General features: G+C 41.3%; 1 protein-coding gene across 5 annotated transcripts in view; it reads left to right on the top strand.

Moving 5' to 3' along the window:
- The window catches only part of ebf3a (EBF transcription factor 3a), a 129,728-nt gene that overhangs the window by 76,948 nt on the left and 35,280 nt on the right, over nucleotides 1-17,500 (top strand). For 3 of the 5 annotated variants that reach the window (XM_078223461.1, XM_078223462.1, XM_078223463.1), the window contains exons 7-8: nucleotides 7,368-7,449; nucleotides 15,745-15,862. In XM_078223461.1, the coding sequence (XP_078079587.1) occupies nucleotides 7,368-7,449; nucleotides 15,745-15,862 (200 nt within the window). Of the gene's footprint in view, nucleotides 1-7,367; nucleotides 7,450-15,744; nucleotides 15,890-17,500 lie in introns of all 5 variants that reach the window. The other 2 variants (XM_078223459.1, XM_078223460.1) reach the window with 1 other exon arrangement.

The following is a 17,500-nucleotide window of genomic DNA, read 5'->3' as shown; positions in this document are numbered from 1 at the left end:
GGGGTGGTGCTCTGATCCTCCTGGTGCAATAAGGAACACTTTAAAATGTCACCTTTCAGAGCCCTTCAGTATTACCACCAGTACAATTTTCCAGAAAATGCATCGCGCATGGTTCCAACTGATTGTATTGAAAAATGGCAGTCAGAGCTTCTATGCATGATACAGGATACTGATTTGCATTTTTAAAAGGGCCTATTACTTGAAACAGGCTGGTGCTTTGGCTACCTAATGCTAGGGTTCTCTGAAAGGAGCAGTGGATGGCAGTATCATCAGTGTGAATGGGACACAAAGTCTACCACTCCCATTTTGCCATGTTGGAATCAATCACATGGAAGTCTAACTGTGTGGTGAGGTTCTGATAATATCATGAAACTCAGTGGAACTGTTAGATTTAATTGCAGTGCAAAACTCAGTCCACGCACACATTTCTGTATGGGGTGAGAGGTTATTGGGAATAGGTGGTTACCATATGATTAGCCATGATCTTATAAAGTGGCGGAGTAGACTCAAGGGGCTGAATGGCCCATTGCACTTCCTTGTTCATATGTTTATATGTCCATACATATTTGCGGCATGATTTCAAAATTAAGGTGATGTGAAATAATTGATTGTGATCTGAATTTCAAAGCTAGATTTCGAAGCTGTTTTGTGATTTACACCCTGGTCCATATATTTTTTCTTGTTTCATCCAATGAAATGTTATTTTCTTTTTACACTTTCCTAGTTTTGATCCCATTTTGTTTTCCCTTTATTTCCTCGTTGATATCATTTATGCCAAAAAGTCTCATGGTTGGAACTGTCAATTGACTAAACTGTTAATGCTGGTGTCAGCTTGGTTTAGTTGTACCAGTCACAATTCTGCACCAGAAGATGTGGGTTCAGTCCCATTCCAGGAATTGAGGGGATAATGACACTTCAGACTTCAGGGTAGTGCTGAGTACCTGCGGCACTTTCTGCGGTTCTTCCTTTTGAATGAAATGTTACACTGAGGCCTTGTTTGCTGGTTCAAGTGATTCAAATGGATGTTAAAGAACCTACAACTTATTTAAAGAAGTGGAGGGAGTTCTGATCTCCTGGTTAATATACAACCCTCAGTTAACACCTCCAAAGATTACCATTTTCTCATTACTGCTTGCGGGACCTCGCATGCATGACATATTGTCTTTGAAGTGCTTTGGGATATTGCTGAGAGATGTGATGAGACTTTATATAAATTGACATTCTTTTTGGCAACTCTCATTGCTGGTTAGTCAAAATGTTCCTGAAGTTGAGAAGCTGATAATGTCATGTCTTCCAAGTAGCTTAATGTTGGACAATCCGCCGCAGTATTGCTTGTCTGAAAATGGATGTAACAAACTCCATAGCAGTAGACAAACCTGAATGATACAGCGACCTGAGATTCAGCCACAAGAACACAACTTAGGCAGGAAGACCACATGTCCCATCTATCTAGAGAACCTGTAATCCAGCATCATATCAATCAACAGTCTCTTACACAACAGATACAGAAGAGGAAAGGCAACTTCAATTAATCTATCTAGAGGAAAATAAAATGGCAGCTCCCCCATCAAAGCATCCAGATGATTCTTAAATTAACTCCTTGGTTCTTGCTTCTACGACCCTTGCTTGAAGTCCATTCCATGTGTTGCTCAGTCTATCCTGTGAGGAACATCTTGACATCAGACCTGATTTGTCTTTCACTAGTTTGAACCTTTGACCCCGTCATGCTCTTAGTCATTACAATAGGAAGTAGTATTGCAGATTAACCTTTCATATGTCCTGATAAGATAATCTCTCAGTTGACTCTTCTCAAGGCTGGAAAGTCTATTCCTTTAGGTCTTCTTCATCACCAACATCAGAATTACAAGCCTTGTGCTCATTTCTGCACTTCCTGTAGGGCTTGCAGGTCTCCTTTATAAATTGGACACAGGACTGAAAGTGGAACTGGATTAAAGCATTATACAGTTTTAAGCAGTAAACCCTGGAACTTTCAGTCTCCTATTTTGGCTATATAGTTCACCTCTGTACTTACTGAATTAATCTTTGCAGTGATTTGACAAGTTGAGTACCCATTCTATTATTGCCCTTAGATTATGTTATACTTTTTAACAATCCATTTAACACCATCAATGGATTAAACTAGCCTCCTATTTGGATATCAGCCACACATTTTGTCAGTTTTCATTAAGCTTCTGCACCTAATAGAGTGTGTCCATTAGAAACAGTGGGGATCCAGCTACCAATTTCTGGAACACTTTTTTTTAGTATTTTCCACCCTCCTGATATCACCATCACAATGAGTATCTTCCACTTCCTATCCTCAGTAAATTTCTTATCTATTTATAGGTTCATAGAATCCCTACAGTGCAGAAAAGGCCATTCAGCCCATCGAGTCTGCACCGACTCTCTGACAAAACATTCCACCCAGGCTCCCTCCCCCACCCCATCCCCGCAACCCCACACATTTCCCATAGCTAATCCATCTAACTTACATATCTTGGGACACTAAGGGCAATTTAGCACGGTCAATCCACTTAACCTGCACATCTTTGAAGTTTGGGAGGAAACCCATGCAGACACGGGGAGAATGTGCAAACTCCACACAGACAGTCACCAAAGGCTGGAATTGAACCCAAGTCCCTGCAGTTATGAGGCAGCAGTGTTAACCACCATGCTATTCCAATCACTTTAAGCTTGAATTTCTTTTACTCATGAGACGTGGGCATCCCTGGCTGGGCCAGCATTTATTGCCCATCCCAAATGACCCTTGGAGGGGCAGTTAAGAGTCAAGCACATTGCAGTGGATCTGGAGCTACATGTAGACCAGACTAGGTAAGGATGGCAGAGTTCCTCCCCTAAAGGACATTAGTGAACCAGAAGGATTTTTGCAACACTTGACAATGGTTCCATGGTCATCATTAGACTTGTAATTCATTAATGAATAGCAGCCTTTCACGCAGAATTTTGTCAAGAGATTTTTTGGAAATCTCAGGACAGCTCAGTATAGGGCTTTCCTAGGTTTAAATTGCACGTCCTCAAAAAGACAAGGCAGTTGGTCAGTCAAGATATCTTTCTTCCAGAATCTGCATTGGCTGCTATTTATTTTATTACTGCACAGTTAATCCTAAAATTTAATTTGAACCAATTCCACTATTTTATCTGAATTTGATGTAAGTTTGACAAATGTCTCCAAAGTTTTTTGATTGTATTATTCTACCTGGAAGTCCATTCCAGGTATAAATTACGTTGTGTAAAGAAAGGCCTAACATTAGTCTAAATTCACCTTTGAGCAGTTTTCAAGATCCACTGGGGATGGGGGTGGGGATGGGGGTGGGGATGGGGGTGGGGGTGGGGGTGGGGGTGGGGGTGGGGGTGGGGGTGGGGGTGGGGGTGGGGGTGGGGATGGGGATGGGGGTGGGGATGGGGGTGGGGATGGGGGTGCGGGTGGGGATGGGGGTGCGGGTGGGGTGGGGAGGGGTGGGGTGTCCATAATCTGAAATGACATTCTAATGCGTGACTCTTGATAAGATAACAAACAAAAATCATTGCTTACTTGCTGAGTTAAAAATGTAAAAGAGCCAGTGGTATAATTTGAAGGGAAGGGAATTTTCCCAATATCTTGGTGAACATTCCCTATAATTTGAAGATAAAGGAATTCTCCCAAATGTTGGCAAACATTTCCGCTTCAATGTTCACCATTAAAAGCCGATCACCTCATCATTTACTCATTAACTGCTCAAGGGGTCTTGCCATGGTCCAACTGGCTTCTTCATTTGTCTACACTACAACAGTGGCAGCTCTTCAAATACAATCCATTGGTTGTGAGATATTTTGGGATATCAAGCTGTTTCTTCCTTAAAGGCATGGTACCTTGCCCTAAGTCCAGGTATACCTTGAAAATGCTTGCATTTGTCTATTTTGCACCATTTACTATTCTTTGTACCTCATACATAAAGTCTCCTCACAGCCACTTCCTTTCATACTTAGTGCATGTTGCTCCATTTTCCACCCATGGTTCTATCTTCTAACATGTGGATGTACCTTATGGTTCATCTTTACACTATCTCCTCTAAGGATTGGATGCCTCTTTATATATACACAATTATATAATACCTCTTGGATGAAAACAAACTCTCTGCTACCAATACTTATCAGGTCGCTGATTTTATGGCACTTTCACACAGCTGTTACTAAATTCCAATCATTGGAGCTGTTACTTCTAGGAACTAATTCCTGAAAATGTGGACTTTGTTGCCAGGTATGTGCAAAGAGAGAAAAAAGTGATACATTCAAAAAAATGAAAATTTTTGATTTTCTTCTCAATTACCAGTGCCATGGAGCACAAACAGTTTAAACATCAAGCCAGCTGCATTTCTAAAGAGCTAATCTATTTCTCCTTTGACCAGAGGGAAAGAAATCATTATTACATGATTAGTGGCTTTAGTTAGGCAAAAAGCAGCAGTAGCAAGCAAGGCAGTGAGGATGAGTTGTATTAATTACCTAACACTTGCTGGCAAGATAATTTTATCAGTGATTTGGCCACTGGAAAGTTGCAGCTTTTGATAAAAGCTGATAAGTCCTTAGTTACATCAAAACATTGGGGACAGGGGCAGTGTCAAATGAAATGCATCTCATCAGCTTTTCAGTGACAAACCAAATTCATTCCTCATGTAATTGATAACGGACTCAGCCAATTATTTCACACATTACAATACACAGAGGTCCCTTTTACAGGTTTTGTGCTGCTGTAATTAGCTATGCTAATATCTCCTTTATTGGCCCTAATATTGCTCAACACCTTTTGCCATCCTGAAACCCACCAGAGCCTCATGGCCTGTCAGGAAAGCTGATTATTGAGAAGGATAGCTTTAATCAAACATAATTGCAGTTAATTTTTCTCTCCTGCTCTCGTTTGCCAGCATCTAATGCCATAGACTCGTTGATATTCCATTAAATTACAATTAAACAGGCTGCTTTGTTTCTGATAGTCTGAACAACACCACAAAGTTCTGTAGCCATTTAAGAGTGCTGTTTAGTAATAATTGCTTCCACACTCACAAAGGAGCAATTTACACAATACCCATGTAGAATTTAAACAGCACATAATGTAATGGATATTACACTTGAGTCTAACACTACAATTAAAATGATTTTCATCAGATAAGAAAAGAGCTCTTGCTAATCAACTTCATAAAAGTAAAAATAAATGAACCAATTCATAGTTCAAACATGCATCAATTGAAGTGACTGTGAAAATGACATGGAAACCTTTAGCTTTTGTGAATAAGTGTTATTTGCATCATCAATGTGGTTCATACACAAATCGTAAGCCATATTAGTTTATCAAGGAATTGTGGGATAGTGTTTCTGAAAACGGTGACCTATACAAGGATATAAGCTATTCATGACAACACCATTTGTAGATTTATTTTTGTTAAAACACCTACTGTCCATTACTCTTCCATAAAATCTTGCTTCTACTTGGCAAATATTTAAATTCCGTATTTGAATATCTTTACAATCCTCGGTTAAATATTTAAAATGGCTCCAGTAATGATCATTTTAATTGTGCGAAAGCTAAGTTTGATGTTAATGAACGCTATGTTGACCTTACATGAACTGCAATACGTTAAGTGCTCAGGAAGGTGGAAAGTCCAATTTAACATGTTGTAAAGAACAATTGAATTTATTGAAGATTGGAGAGTAGATTTCCAAATGAGCTATAATGACCAATAAAACAAAAAAAAATTCAAAGACCTCACATTATGCCCATTTCCAGTTCCGTATTGGTGGGTGGCAGGGGCAGCAGATCAGCTTGAACTGGAGCCTACCGTCAAGCTGGAGAGAAGCAGGAGTAAATAAAGCCCATATTTCAAGCTTGATTTACTCTAAAACCTACTGTGAAAGATTATGACTCTTGAGGGAAATAAACACAGGGTCAGAGAATTAGTGTACATAATGGTCATTTTGATAATGGGCCAACCGATGCAACCTTAAACATACTGTACACAATTAAGCATAATGCACTAATGACAACACAGGATTTTTATCACCTCTTTGTGATCAGCAAATCTGTGTTTGGCAGTAATAAAGAGTTTATTGGTGCTGAAGTCAAAGATTTTCTGCCACGCGAAAAGATTTTTTTGTTGCTTTCAGCGCAAGCACTGAGCACTGGTGGCTGAAAGCATAAATTCATGCAGGCTGTCAGATATCACCTACAAGGTTCCTGTTTGAAGGGTAAGAGAGCAAATGACTAGAAATGCCTTTTGACTTCTTGATGCCTGGTACAGCCAATACCCCCTAAGAGACCAGCACCTTCTGCCCAAGCTGCTTTACTACATTCTGGCCTGACAGTTTCAGATCAAAAAGTTACAGGCATGCTAGATGCTGACTCAATGCAGGATACTGTTCAAAGAAAAAAATTACCAGTTCCCCACATAAATGTCATTACCTGTGGGGTCATAATGAAAGGATATCTATATTGTTTTGCCCAGGCTTTTCCCAAATAGAAAATGATTTCTTATTTCTCAGAATTGCTACATTGTGTGAAAATATACAGAAAGTTAGCGTCCAACAATGGAAAGGCTGCTATCTTATAAATTCACGGGCAACATGGCATGATGATTGTCACTACTGGTGTAAAGAAAAGTTGGTTTTAGTGACCTTTGTGTCGGCGGTTGACAAATTTTTAATAACATTAGGAAATTCGGCTAAATGGCTTGAGAGCTTAAAATATACGTCATCTCTGGTCCAAAGGTAGACGCTTAAAAAAAAATGCTTCAAGTGACCATCAAAATATTTCACATTGAATAAAAGATTCATTTATGTTATTATATGTTAAAGAGGAGGAACATTTGCTGATGAACTGTCTTCACCCAGTTCCTCACAGATGACATTTGTTCAGAAGATTAGCCAGGTTGTAATGTGCAGCATAATTGCCCTGTGCGTATGTCCCCGAAGTGAAACCTAATTGCTTGACAGGCCCATAACTTTGCTGTACGCTCTCACCTTGTTAGGTCCTATTCTGATGTAGTTAAAATGAAGCATGGCCGCAGGTGTGTGTAATTTACCTGGGTATTGACTTTGCCTGGTTTAATTGCAGAGTAGTTGTTAGTAAAAATTGGTGGGTGGAATATCAAGTGACTTATGTTGATGGCAGATGTGCATGCAAGGGAAACTGTGAATGATATATTAATGAATAATAAAAAGGTGCAATACAAAGGCAGCAAAATACGTGAGCCACGCATACTAATGCAACCTTTTTGTTCTTTATGATGATCTTATTTATTCATCCGTCAGTTAAAGCAGCCATTTGCTTATTCTCCTCATGTATTTTTAATATTTTTGTGTTCTATATTTAATTTTAGATTCTTCTTAAAGTTTTTTCTCAAGTGCAATCAGAATTGTTTGAAGAATGCAGGAAATCCAAGAGACATGCGTAGATTCCAGGTAATTAAAAAATTAAAACGTTTACTTCTTAATGGGCTCTCAATTTTTGGGGCAACTATTTCGGGCAAGAAACTGATTTTGTTGTGCCCTTTTCTTTGGGTGCTAGAGTGCTTTGAGAGCTTCAAAATAGCATCCACGTTATATGCGTATGCTCGTGAGGCGAATCATGCCTGAAGCCATATTAGTGCAGGTGTTAGCGTGCATGAAGTGAACATCTGCTGAAAATTTAAAGAGCCATTGAGTGTTCAATGTTGATATGTCACCAACAGTGCCATTTGGAACTCAATTCTCCAGCCAATAACTCCTCTTTACCTTGCACAACAGAATCCCTATTCAGCAGTAGACAGGGCCCCCCAACCACCTCTATTTAAAGAGAATGTCAAATACTATAGATTAGTTGCTGGTTGATTTCTTCTGGTTGTTACCAAAGTTCTACAAAGCCTACTCCCCAGTAACCTTTGACTCCCTGGTTAGTCAAGAATCTTTTTACACCTGCCTTAAAAATATTCAATGACCCTGCCTCTGCCACTCACTGGGGAAGGGAGTTCTGCAGACTCACAACCCTCTGAGAGAAAAAATTCTCTTCATCCCATTTTAAATGGGAGACCCCTAATTTTTAAACAGCGTCCCCTAGTTTTAGTAATTGTGTCCCTTAGTTCAGGTACAAACAGGTCACCATGATCCACAGGTGCACTGGAGGCATGCTAAAATACAACATGGCATGGAGAATGAGGAGATTAGGACAAGCTGCTGGAAGAGGGAGGAGAATAAGGGAGAGAAGGGCTCTCAGCAGGAGGCCCTATTCACCCAGGGTATTCTGAGAGCAAGCTCTGAGCTAAACCTCAACAAGGAATAGTGTGAGTGAAGTCTGCACTTTCAGTAAGGAGGTCCTCACAGAAGTCAGCCACCTGCTGCATCAACAATTGCAACTTCAGAGCAGGGGAAGGGTGCATTGCCAGCAGCTATGAAGGTGACTGTGATGATGAACTTTTACGCATCTGGCTTTCCCCTGAAGCTGGAGATATGTAGAGTAGAATCATAGAATCCCTACACTGCAGAAGGGGGCCCATTGGCCCATCAAGCCTGCACCGACCATAATCCCACCCAGGCCCTAGCCCTGTAACCCCATGTATTTATCCCTGATCTAAGGGTCAATTTAGGATGTCAAATCAACCTAACCTGCACATCTTTGGAGTGTGGGAGGAAACCGGAGCACCCGGAGGAAACCCATGCAGACACGGGGAGAATGTGCAAACTGCACACAGAAAGTGACCCGAGGCCAGAATTGAACCTGGGTCCCTGATGCTGACAGGCAGCAGTGTTAGCCACTGTGCCACCGTGCCGCCCCCTGTTGCATAACGGTGCAGTGAAGAATGCACAAAATCCAGAAGACCTACGCAGATTCCAGGTAATTAAATATAACATTGCAACAAAAATTGTATAACGGAGAACACTGATGCTCTTATTCAATGAGAACTAACCATATTTCATTCTCTCATGCCAGAGAGAAGTGTGTAGAGTGAGCATGCAGTTCTGCTAAGATTGTAGGATTCCCCGTGATGCAGTGTGACATTGACAGCACAGACGCCACATTGTGAGCACTGTGTGTCAACCCCTGCCTATATCAGAACTGAAAGGGATTCCATTCCCTCAATATCCAACTGGTGTGTGACCACAAGCAGCAAATCATGCAGGTCACTATAGAATATCCTGGTAGCATTTATGATGCCTGGATTTTTGAGCAGTTCACTGCCAGCTGCATTTGAGCAACTACAGTAAATTAAAGGCTGGCTACTGGGCAACAAGGACTAGCTGCAGAAAACGTGGCTCCATGCCTCCAATGCACAACCCATTCACACACGTCTCCGGCCTACATACAATGATCCAAGTCCAGATCTATTAGCAGGAAAGGTGGGTCACCAGCAGCATCCTCCTCCGAGACAACTTGCCTCTCATCAATCCCTCAAACGTGTTGCTCGTCTGTCTGACATCAGACCCCTGAAGCAATTGCTCTACTCGGAACTCAGCCATGACAGGAGACCCCCAGGTGAACAGCAGAAATGTTTGACGGATGTCCTCAAATCACCTCTGATGAGGTCCAACATTCTTGCCAACTGATGGGAGACCTTGGCTTGTGACTGACCAAAACAGAGAAGGTTGATTTGGGAAGGCATCGAACATATCCAGAGACTTTGTCAGGAACGTCTGGAGGTGAAGTCAAGAGAGAGTCCACAAATCTCCAGAAACCTCACATATCCAAGCTTTCATGCACCATCTTCCCCGCATGTGACAGAGTCTGGAGACCACACTTTGGACTTACCAACCATTCCAGAACCCATGAAATCAGTGTGGAAGCAAGTCATCCTCGATCCCAAGGGACTGCCTGAGAAGAAAAGACCTGTGAAATGTGATAGAGCAGACTATCAGCGTGGTGAGACAACTCTTCTGCTTCCTGGACCACTGTGAAGCACCTTCACAGTAGTTGACATAACGCGTGTCTCAATTTGTAGTGGTCTGCTCCCTTTGTAATCCACATTGGAATCTACAGCCACAGTGGTAATGGAAGCTAAGACTGTTAGCGCTGTGGATTCCAGTGTGGATTACAAAGGGACTTGCAAAATGTCACAGCAGTTCTGCAATCTGCTGCGACAGGTTATTAGGATTGGTGAGGTACTGCCCCGAGGAGAGTGGCATCAGCTCTCTGGAGCATAAACTTGCTATCCTCCCTCAGAATAATGGCATTCACTCTCACACCTCTGCCCCTTTACCAGTGTCCTTGCTATTGCCTGGCCGACTGCAAGTCACCCCGCGCCATGTTGGTACAGTTAGGTGGCTTGTACTGCAATAAAAGCATCAACATTGACCACCAGCTATTGCATCATGATTGGGCCCAAAAATGTGCTAAGAGAACTGGCCACCATGCTGGAAAGAATGGGATTCAAGCTCTGTGCAAGGCCTTGTACCAAGTTGGTGCGAAACTTCTGCAAGCGCCATAACATTGATCACATGTTTTCGAGCAGACCTCCCTTGGACCAAGTATTTTATTGTCCGTATCCATCAGCATTGTTCTATAGGCTGCCCCACCAAAGTCCAACAGCAACTTGGAACACCATTAATGTGTTAAAGCATCTTAAGGTGCTTCACAGAAGCATTCAAAACCCAAGTTTGACAGTGAGCCACATAAAGCGATATTAGAGCAGATTACTGTTAACTTTGGCAATAAAGTAGATTTTAAGAAGTGCCTTAAAGGAAAAAAGAAACAGGGAGATACTTAGGGAAGAAATTCAAGAGGTTAGGGCATTGGCAGCTGAAGGCATGGTCAGCACTAGTGGAGGAAATAAAATTGGAGATGCACAGGATTTCAGAGTTAGAAGAGCATCCATATCTCAGAGGGTTGTGGGGCTGGAGGAGATTACGGAGATTGGGAGGGGTAAGACCATGGAGAGATTTGAAAGCAATCAACTGTGTCCTCCATCATAGAACCCTTGTGTGACTTTGTTGTCCAGCGGACTGGCACCAGACCTGCCCCTGCCCCTGCCCTAGCTGCTGTTTACTGGTGTCTCATGAAGTGCAGATCCAGCCCTGCACTCTAAGAGTACATACAGTGTCAGTGTCCGAGCTAGCGGCTGTGAGTATGAAATCAAGTGACTGCGTTGTAACTTCATCATTGTTCTCATTTTGCTGTTCCTCCACTGCCTGGTCAGTGTGTATCTTTGCGGTACCCATAAGGAAAAAGGCACAAGGGTAAGGGTTGTGCTGCGGGGAGGATGATCAGTCCTAATCTTTCCTCACATGGCTCACTGTCAAATTTTGCTTTTTAATCGCTCGTGCAAAGCAGTATAGGAAATTTTATTACATTAAAGGTGCTACATGAATAAAAGTTGTCATTGTTGTCTTTGATGGGGCAGCTTACAGAAGAACACTGGTGGGAAAGCATAGAAAGCGTATATGCCTACATCATCTGAACCTTACCAAAGACGAAAGGGTGTGGGATGATGAGGAAATTGGATGTGAGGACATTAGGTATGAGGATACTGCCCTCTTGGGATGCAGGACATTTCTCTACCTTTTCACCTCTTTTAGATCTCCAGTGTCCTATCCGAAAACATCTCTTTCTCTTGTGTCATTACTTGCTCTTTTCCAGGCCAGATTCTCCTCAGCCACAACTCCCAACACCCGCTGCAGCTACAACGTGCTCTTTTTAAGAGATGCAGGGTAGCTTTAAGTGGTGCAGACCAGTTTTACCCAGTGCAGGCTAGCTTTAAGCAGCACTGACTGGCTTTAAGTGGTGTTAATCACTCGCAATGTTGGTCCCCCTGCTGATGCGTCCAGCCATTGAACAGTGGGATTTACACTGACTCGGCACAGAGCTCATTCAAATGAGCAGTCAGTGCAAAGTTGGCATGCTGCCTGCTTTGCAATCAATGGGTGCAGGTTAATCCCATGTTGCCCATTATGACCCCCCATACTAGTTTCCAGTGGCTACCCAATTTAGTCACATGTAGTTTGGTGTAAAAGAGACAACGCACAAACATTCATTTCCTCCCCTCTTTAGACTGCCCTATGCCATGCGCTATTTCCTGATTGAAAGGTTGGACAAGTGACCCATTCGCAGATTCTGGCAATGACTGTGTGCAGTCAGCTATAAGAAGATACAGGAGAGTGGCCTGGGTTTATACACTTGCCAGTTTTCCTTACCTACACTTAGCACCTTGCCAACCACCCAGCAGTGGCCAGTAACCCTGAATGGAGAATCACACGCACATGTCTGCTTCCTATAATTCTGTTACAGAGTATGTTCACGCATGAACTTGCTACACCATTGGTTACCTCCTGTAAAAGAGTCTGAAACAATTTGTTATGAAATAATAACAAAAATATTTAATGTGAATCCACCACATGAAATGCTTTAATAATAATGTCTTTTCAACTTAAAATACACCATTTAATTTCTTTGTGAAAAGTGTTTGTTAAAAAAAATAGTAAATTCAACTCTTCAAATTATTGGCATTTGATTAAGTCAATTCCTAATGCATTTGTCAAATACCATTAACCTGAATCTCTGTTAAATGGGAAAGCATATCTTTCATTGTTCTTTGGAAGTTTATTTTATTAATGTCACAAGTAGGCTTACATAAACACTGCAATGAAGTTACTGTGAAAATCCCCTAGTTGCCATGCCTGTTCGGGTACACTGAGGGAGAATTTAGCATGACCAATGCACCCAACCAGTACGTCTTTCAGACTGTGGGAGGAAACCAGAGCACCTGGAGGAAACCCACGCAGACACGGGGAGAACGTGCAACACAGACAGTGACCCAAGCCGGGAATTGAACCCGGGTCCCTGGTGCTATGAGGTAGCAGTGCTAACTATTGTGCCACTAGATCTGTAACAGGCAAATCAAAACAAAGATTTATGAGGAAAAAATGTATTGTTCAGTGAACGACACGAGAACAAAAAAAACTTTAAAAATGAGAAAAGTACTTTATTGAAATTTGATTTTATGCCCAAGTGCTCAATCTTGAACAGCGCTTTCTTTATTTAAGCTCAAGTGATCCCACTTTGAAGAATTTCATTTTGTAAACAAAGCAGTGCGTAGATTGTCTTACAGTCAGTTGGGATTTCATGGGGAATATTACTGCTGCTGTATTTTTCCTATACATTTTCAACTTATTTGTTCACTTAACAGGTTGGCAGAGGAGTCTATGTATTGTTTTCTTTCTGCTCCATGAGGTAGTTACACAATAAGGCAACAGATGGTACCTAACATAAATTTCGACATTTCTTGCAGAAAGAGACAACCATTTATTGGAACTGATGTTCCAATAAGCATTTTTCGTTTTGTTTACACCACATATCTTACTTGCAGACTAACACAATATATCCTAAAAAGCAGCATGTTAACAAGTCAAAGTTGCAAATGGAAATTGCTTCCAGAATAGAAAGTTTTAACTGCACTGTGAATAAGCGACTAAATATGGTGGAGTCCAGTGTGTGTTTGGAATAAGCAGTCACAAGCTATGAATCATGCTATCTGATTATGGTTTTGAGGAAAAACAAAGTCTGTGGTTAACTATACATTGTAGTCACTTTGTTGAATAACCAAATACATTAACCAAAATGATTGAGCAGTACAATTTTATAACAGGATAAAAATTCACACTGCAAAAAGGCCGCAGTGTTTCCATTTTTCATGCTTCTCAGATACATGGCTTTGGTGATATTGATCCATTGATGTGGAGCAGAAGGTCAAACCTAGAATGAGTGGAAATGTCCTCTTTGTCTCACTGACGACTAAAAGAAGCATCAGTCACCAGTGATCCTGTGGTCGACAGTGGAGACACTAGTCACTAGAAGGACTTTCTTGGGTCTCTTCAGCTAATCTCCCTGCTTCTCCAAAGGTTTAACTGGACTTAACTGGGTGTCAGATCCTAGACAATCATTTTGCTGATTTCACTGCCTCAGCACCTTTCTTGAGGTGCACTGCAGGAGCCGGAAGGAACATCGTATTCTTTGTTTTCTGCTGAACTGCACACTTTTCCTCGGTAAATGACCTACATAAGATGACAAATCAAAGATGGCTGTGATTTGACACTCTGGCCTGGCTCTCATATCCTGGCACCAATCACTTTTTTAATGATAAAAGATGTGAGATATTATCAAGATGCCAAGCATTCTATTTTCATTCAATATAATTATTTCAAATTACTGTACAATTTAGAAAAAACTTTGAATATATACGCATTCTTTGTGTAATAGTTATATACAAGTGTAATTTATTAGCACAATTAATACTATTTTAGCGTAATGTTATTACGATATGTTATTTGATGATCTGAAAAGGCATCAAATACTATTCAGCTAAAACAATGAAGGTAGTTCAGCCTCTTGTTAAGAATCTAGAGAGGGGATGTTTTACATTCAGAATTAGGTCCATCAATTATGAAGGTTTTCTTAAACCTTCCAATACAGAAAAATGTTTATTTAATCAATTTACATAACTTCTTGTCAAGTGGCAGTTCCATGCAATAATGCCAGCATTATTTACACTTCAAAGTCAGGACATTCCAGAGCTTACACCACACCAACCCCAGGTTAGAATGTTTGACCCTGTCACAAAGTCCATGCTATGTTGCTCGAGAGCTGCGATTCAAAATTTTGGAGCTTGTCGCATTTAGGTGGTTAGAACGGGATGTTTTTACTTACAGAACATGCGGCACTTCCGCTGTTAGGAAGGCAATTGAAACTTTTAATCTGCTTTTTAAAAAAGGCACGTTATTGTGATTGCACAACTCTCCACATTGTGTTTTTAGGATGTCAATTAGTACATCAAGGCTTGTTCTATGGGCAAACAGTCACTTCAGAAAACTGTTCCTTTATAGTTCACCATGAAATGGAAAGCAAGTGATAGAATTTCCAAGTTCATTTTCACAGAAGCACATTCTGGTATTTAAAGCAGGGTTGTGCATTTTGTATGCTTTCTCCTCTACTTAATACTCAGAAGCAGCTGGAAGAGAAGTCTCTATCCATCATCAATTCAAGTCCCTGAACCTGGATGCAGAATGAAACTCTTTCACTCAAAAGAGGAAATTCCATTGACATACCAGGGACAATCACCATCAAAATGAACTTGAGAGGAGCTTATTTTACACTGATTGAAAACACTTTCACTATTCATATTCAGCCCTTTCTTTCAGATGCAAAAAAGTTCATTATTAGTGATTAAATGCAAGTGGAAAATTGACCTAGGATAATTTACCAAGAGAAAGCAGGAAAGCCTGCTGATTTATTAAAGAGTTTGTGGTAATTTCAGAATCCTTACCTCCTTTCATGTGAGCCCATTCTCAAGTGAGGTAATTCTAATTAGATAAACTAGTTAATCAATATATCAATAGATCAATGAAAACAGCAACTATTTAAATGAGTAGCTTGAGGGGTGTTTTAGGGCCTGATAATGGTGAGTGGAATATTCCCATGAATTGCATTCATTTGTTAACATAATAGGCAGATTAAATTGTAATTAGTGCGGCGGGTTTTTAAGAGACACAATTATAAGAGAAAGCTTTTACGCAGGCTGCATGAATGACAGGTATTTATAGTGACTGCATAAACTGTTCTTGAAAGGAGCATCTTATTCTGGCACCACTCCACACTCTCAGCAAAGACAGTTTAATTTAACTGTAAAATAAGGCCCTTGTATTTCTTTTCAGCTCATTAAGGTGTCAGCACTTTGTCGACTTTTCTTTGCACAATACTGTAACTATCCCCTAACCAGTGTGTTCTTTTATTCCCAGGTTGTTATATCGACAACAGTCAATGTTGATGGCCATGTACTGGCTGTCTCAGACAACATGTTTGTACACAACAACTCGAAGCACGGAAGGCGGGCTCGCCGCCTTGATCCTTCAGAAGGTACGGCCCCTTCTTATCTGGAACATGGTAGGCATACACATTTTACATTGTGCCTTATGATTTGTAGAAGCCTTTTTTTTCATTACACCTTACGTTTCTATTCTTTCAGTAATACAATCTTCAAGTTACGTTTCCATCCAAATACATTTTACACACCATTGGTCAAAAAGTATTTCCAAGCAAGTTAGTCAACACTACCATTTTACTTTCTCTTGAGTCTGTTGACTGCCCTGTCTCCCGAATTTCATTTCCAGCACCGTATCCTGTTCCAGCCAAACCACGTCATCCGCACTTTCTTTGGAATAGATCACTTTATTTTATTTTTGCTAGCAGCTTCTGCCATTGCTTTTATTTCTTTTTTGGCGACCGTCTCTCCATGGTCAGCAGCATAGAACTCCACTGGCAGGTTGGATTTGTAAGTTACAGTGACGGTTTTAAAGGAACATGATCAAATCTGCAAAGAATTCACTGTGAGGTCAGTTTCCTGTTGCTGGGCCCCGCTGTCACAGATGAAAACTGTGGGGTTTGCAAACGAGGAATGAGGAGGGGAAAAAAAAAGCACAAAAATATTTTTCTTCCAACTGACTATACGTGACCGACTGATTGCATGGTCGCCTGCAAAGGGATGGTCGAGTGGGATGGAAACTCGGGGGGGAAAAGTGACCGTGAGTCAAAAACTTGGCGAAATCTAAAATACAGTGAACTAAAACTGAACCTCTGCTCACTCCAGTTGCATTTGATGGAAACTGCACAGTAACAGGACATCATGTTAGATTGGGAGGGAAAAACACGTATTCGTCTCATTTGATAAGGGTTGTGATTTTTGGGGAGAGGAAAATACATTGAAAATTTTTTTTAAAAAGCAGACCTGCATCTCAATTCTTTTCTTAAGTGTAATGGAGTGACACGGTGGCACAGTGGTTAGCACTGCTGCCTCACAGCACCAGGGACCTGGATTCGATTCCCAGCTTGGGTCATTGTCTATGTAGAGTTTGCACATTCTCCTCGTGTCTGAGTGGGTTTCCTCCGGGTGCTCTGGTTTCCTCCACAGTCCAAAGATGTGCGGGTTAGGTTGATTGGCCATGCTAAATGGACCCTTCTTTCGGGGGTATTAGCGGGGTAAATATGTGGGATTACGGGGATAGGGTTGGATTGTTGTCAGTGCAGGCTTGATGGGCCGAATGGCCTCCTTCAGTACAGTAGGGATTCTATGAATGTTAAAGTGAGTAATCTTCTGTAGAGCATCGCAAAATTCAAAACTCACCAAAGATATAAACAAATAGGTTTTCCAGCCAAAATGGCAAGAATGAAATCTTAGCGACAATGATGTGCGATATTTCATTTGATATCAACCGAAGCCTAATATAGAAAATCATGGGTTCCCCAGAGAGGTTAGTGGGTAAATGCCCCACCTTGTTTTGCATCATGCAGACTCAAAAGGTCGCAGGTTGCATTGGTTTGTGTTGGATTAGCTGACCTCAGCAGGGCAGGCAGGGGGGACACCTCAGCAGGGCAGGCAGGGGGGACACCTCAACTGGTTTAACTGTTGCCAGACTAGGAAAAGGTAAAAATGAGCTGTTTTTGCCCTGTTGTCTCAGTCAACAAGTTCGCACACAGCAACCCTGAGCATTGAAAGTA

The sequence above is a fragment of the Mustelus asterias genome, chromosome 11, assembly GCF_964213995.1.
Source record: "Mustelus asterias chromosome 11, sMusAst1.hap1.1, whole genome shotgun sequence".
NCBI lineage: Eukaryota > Metazoa > Chordata > Chondrichthyes > Carcharhiniformes > Triakidae > Mustelus > Mustelus asterias.
Note: the sequence above shows the minus strand (reverse complement) of the source record. Positions and strands in the feature narration are given on the sequence as shown.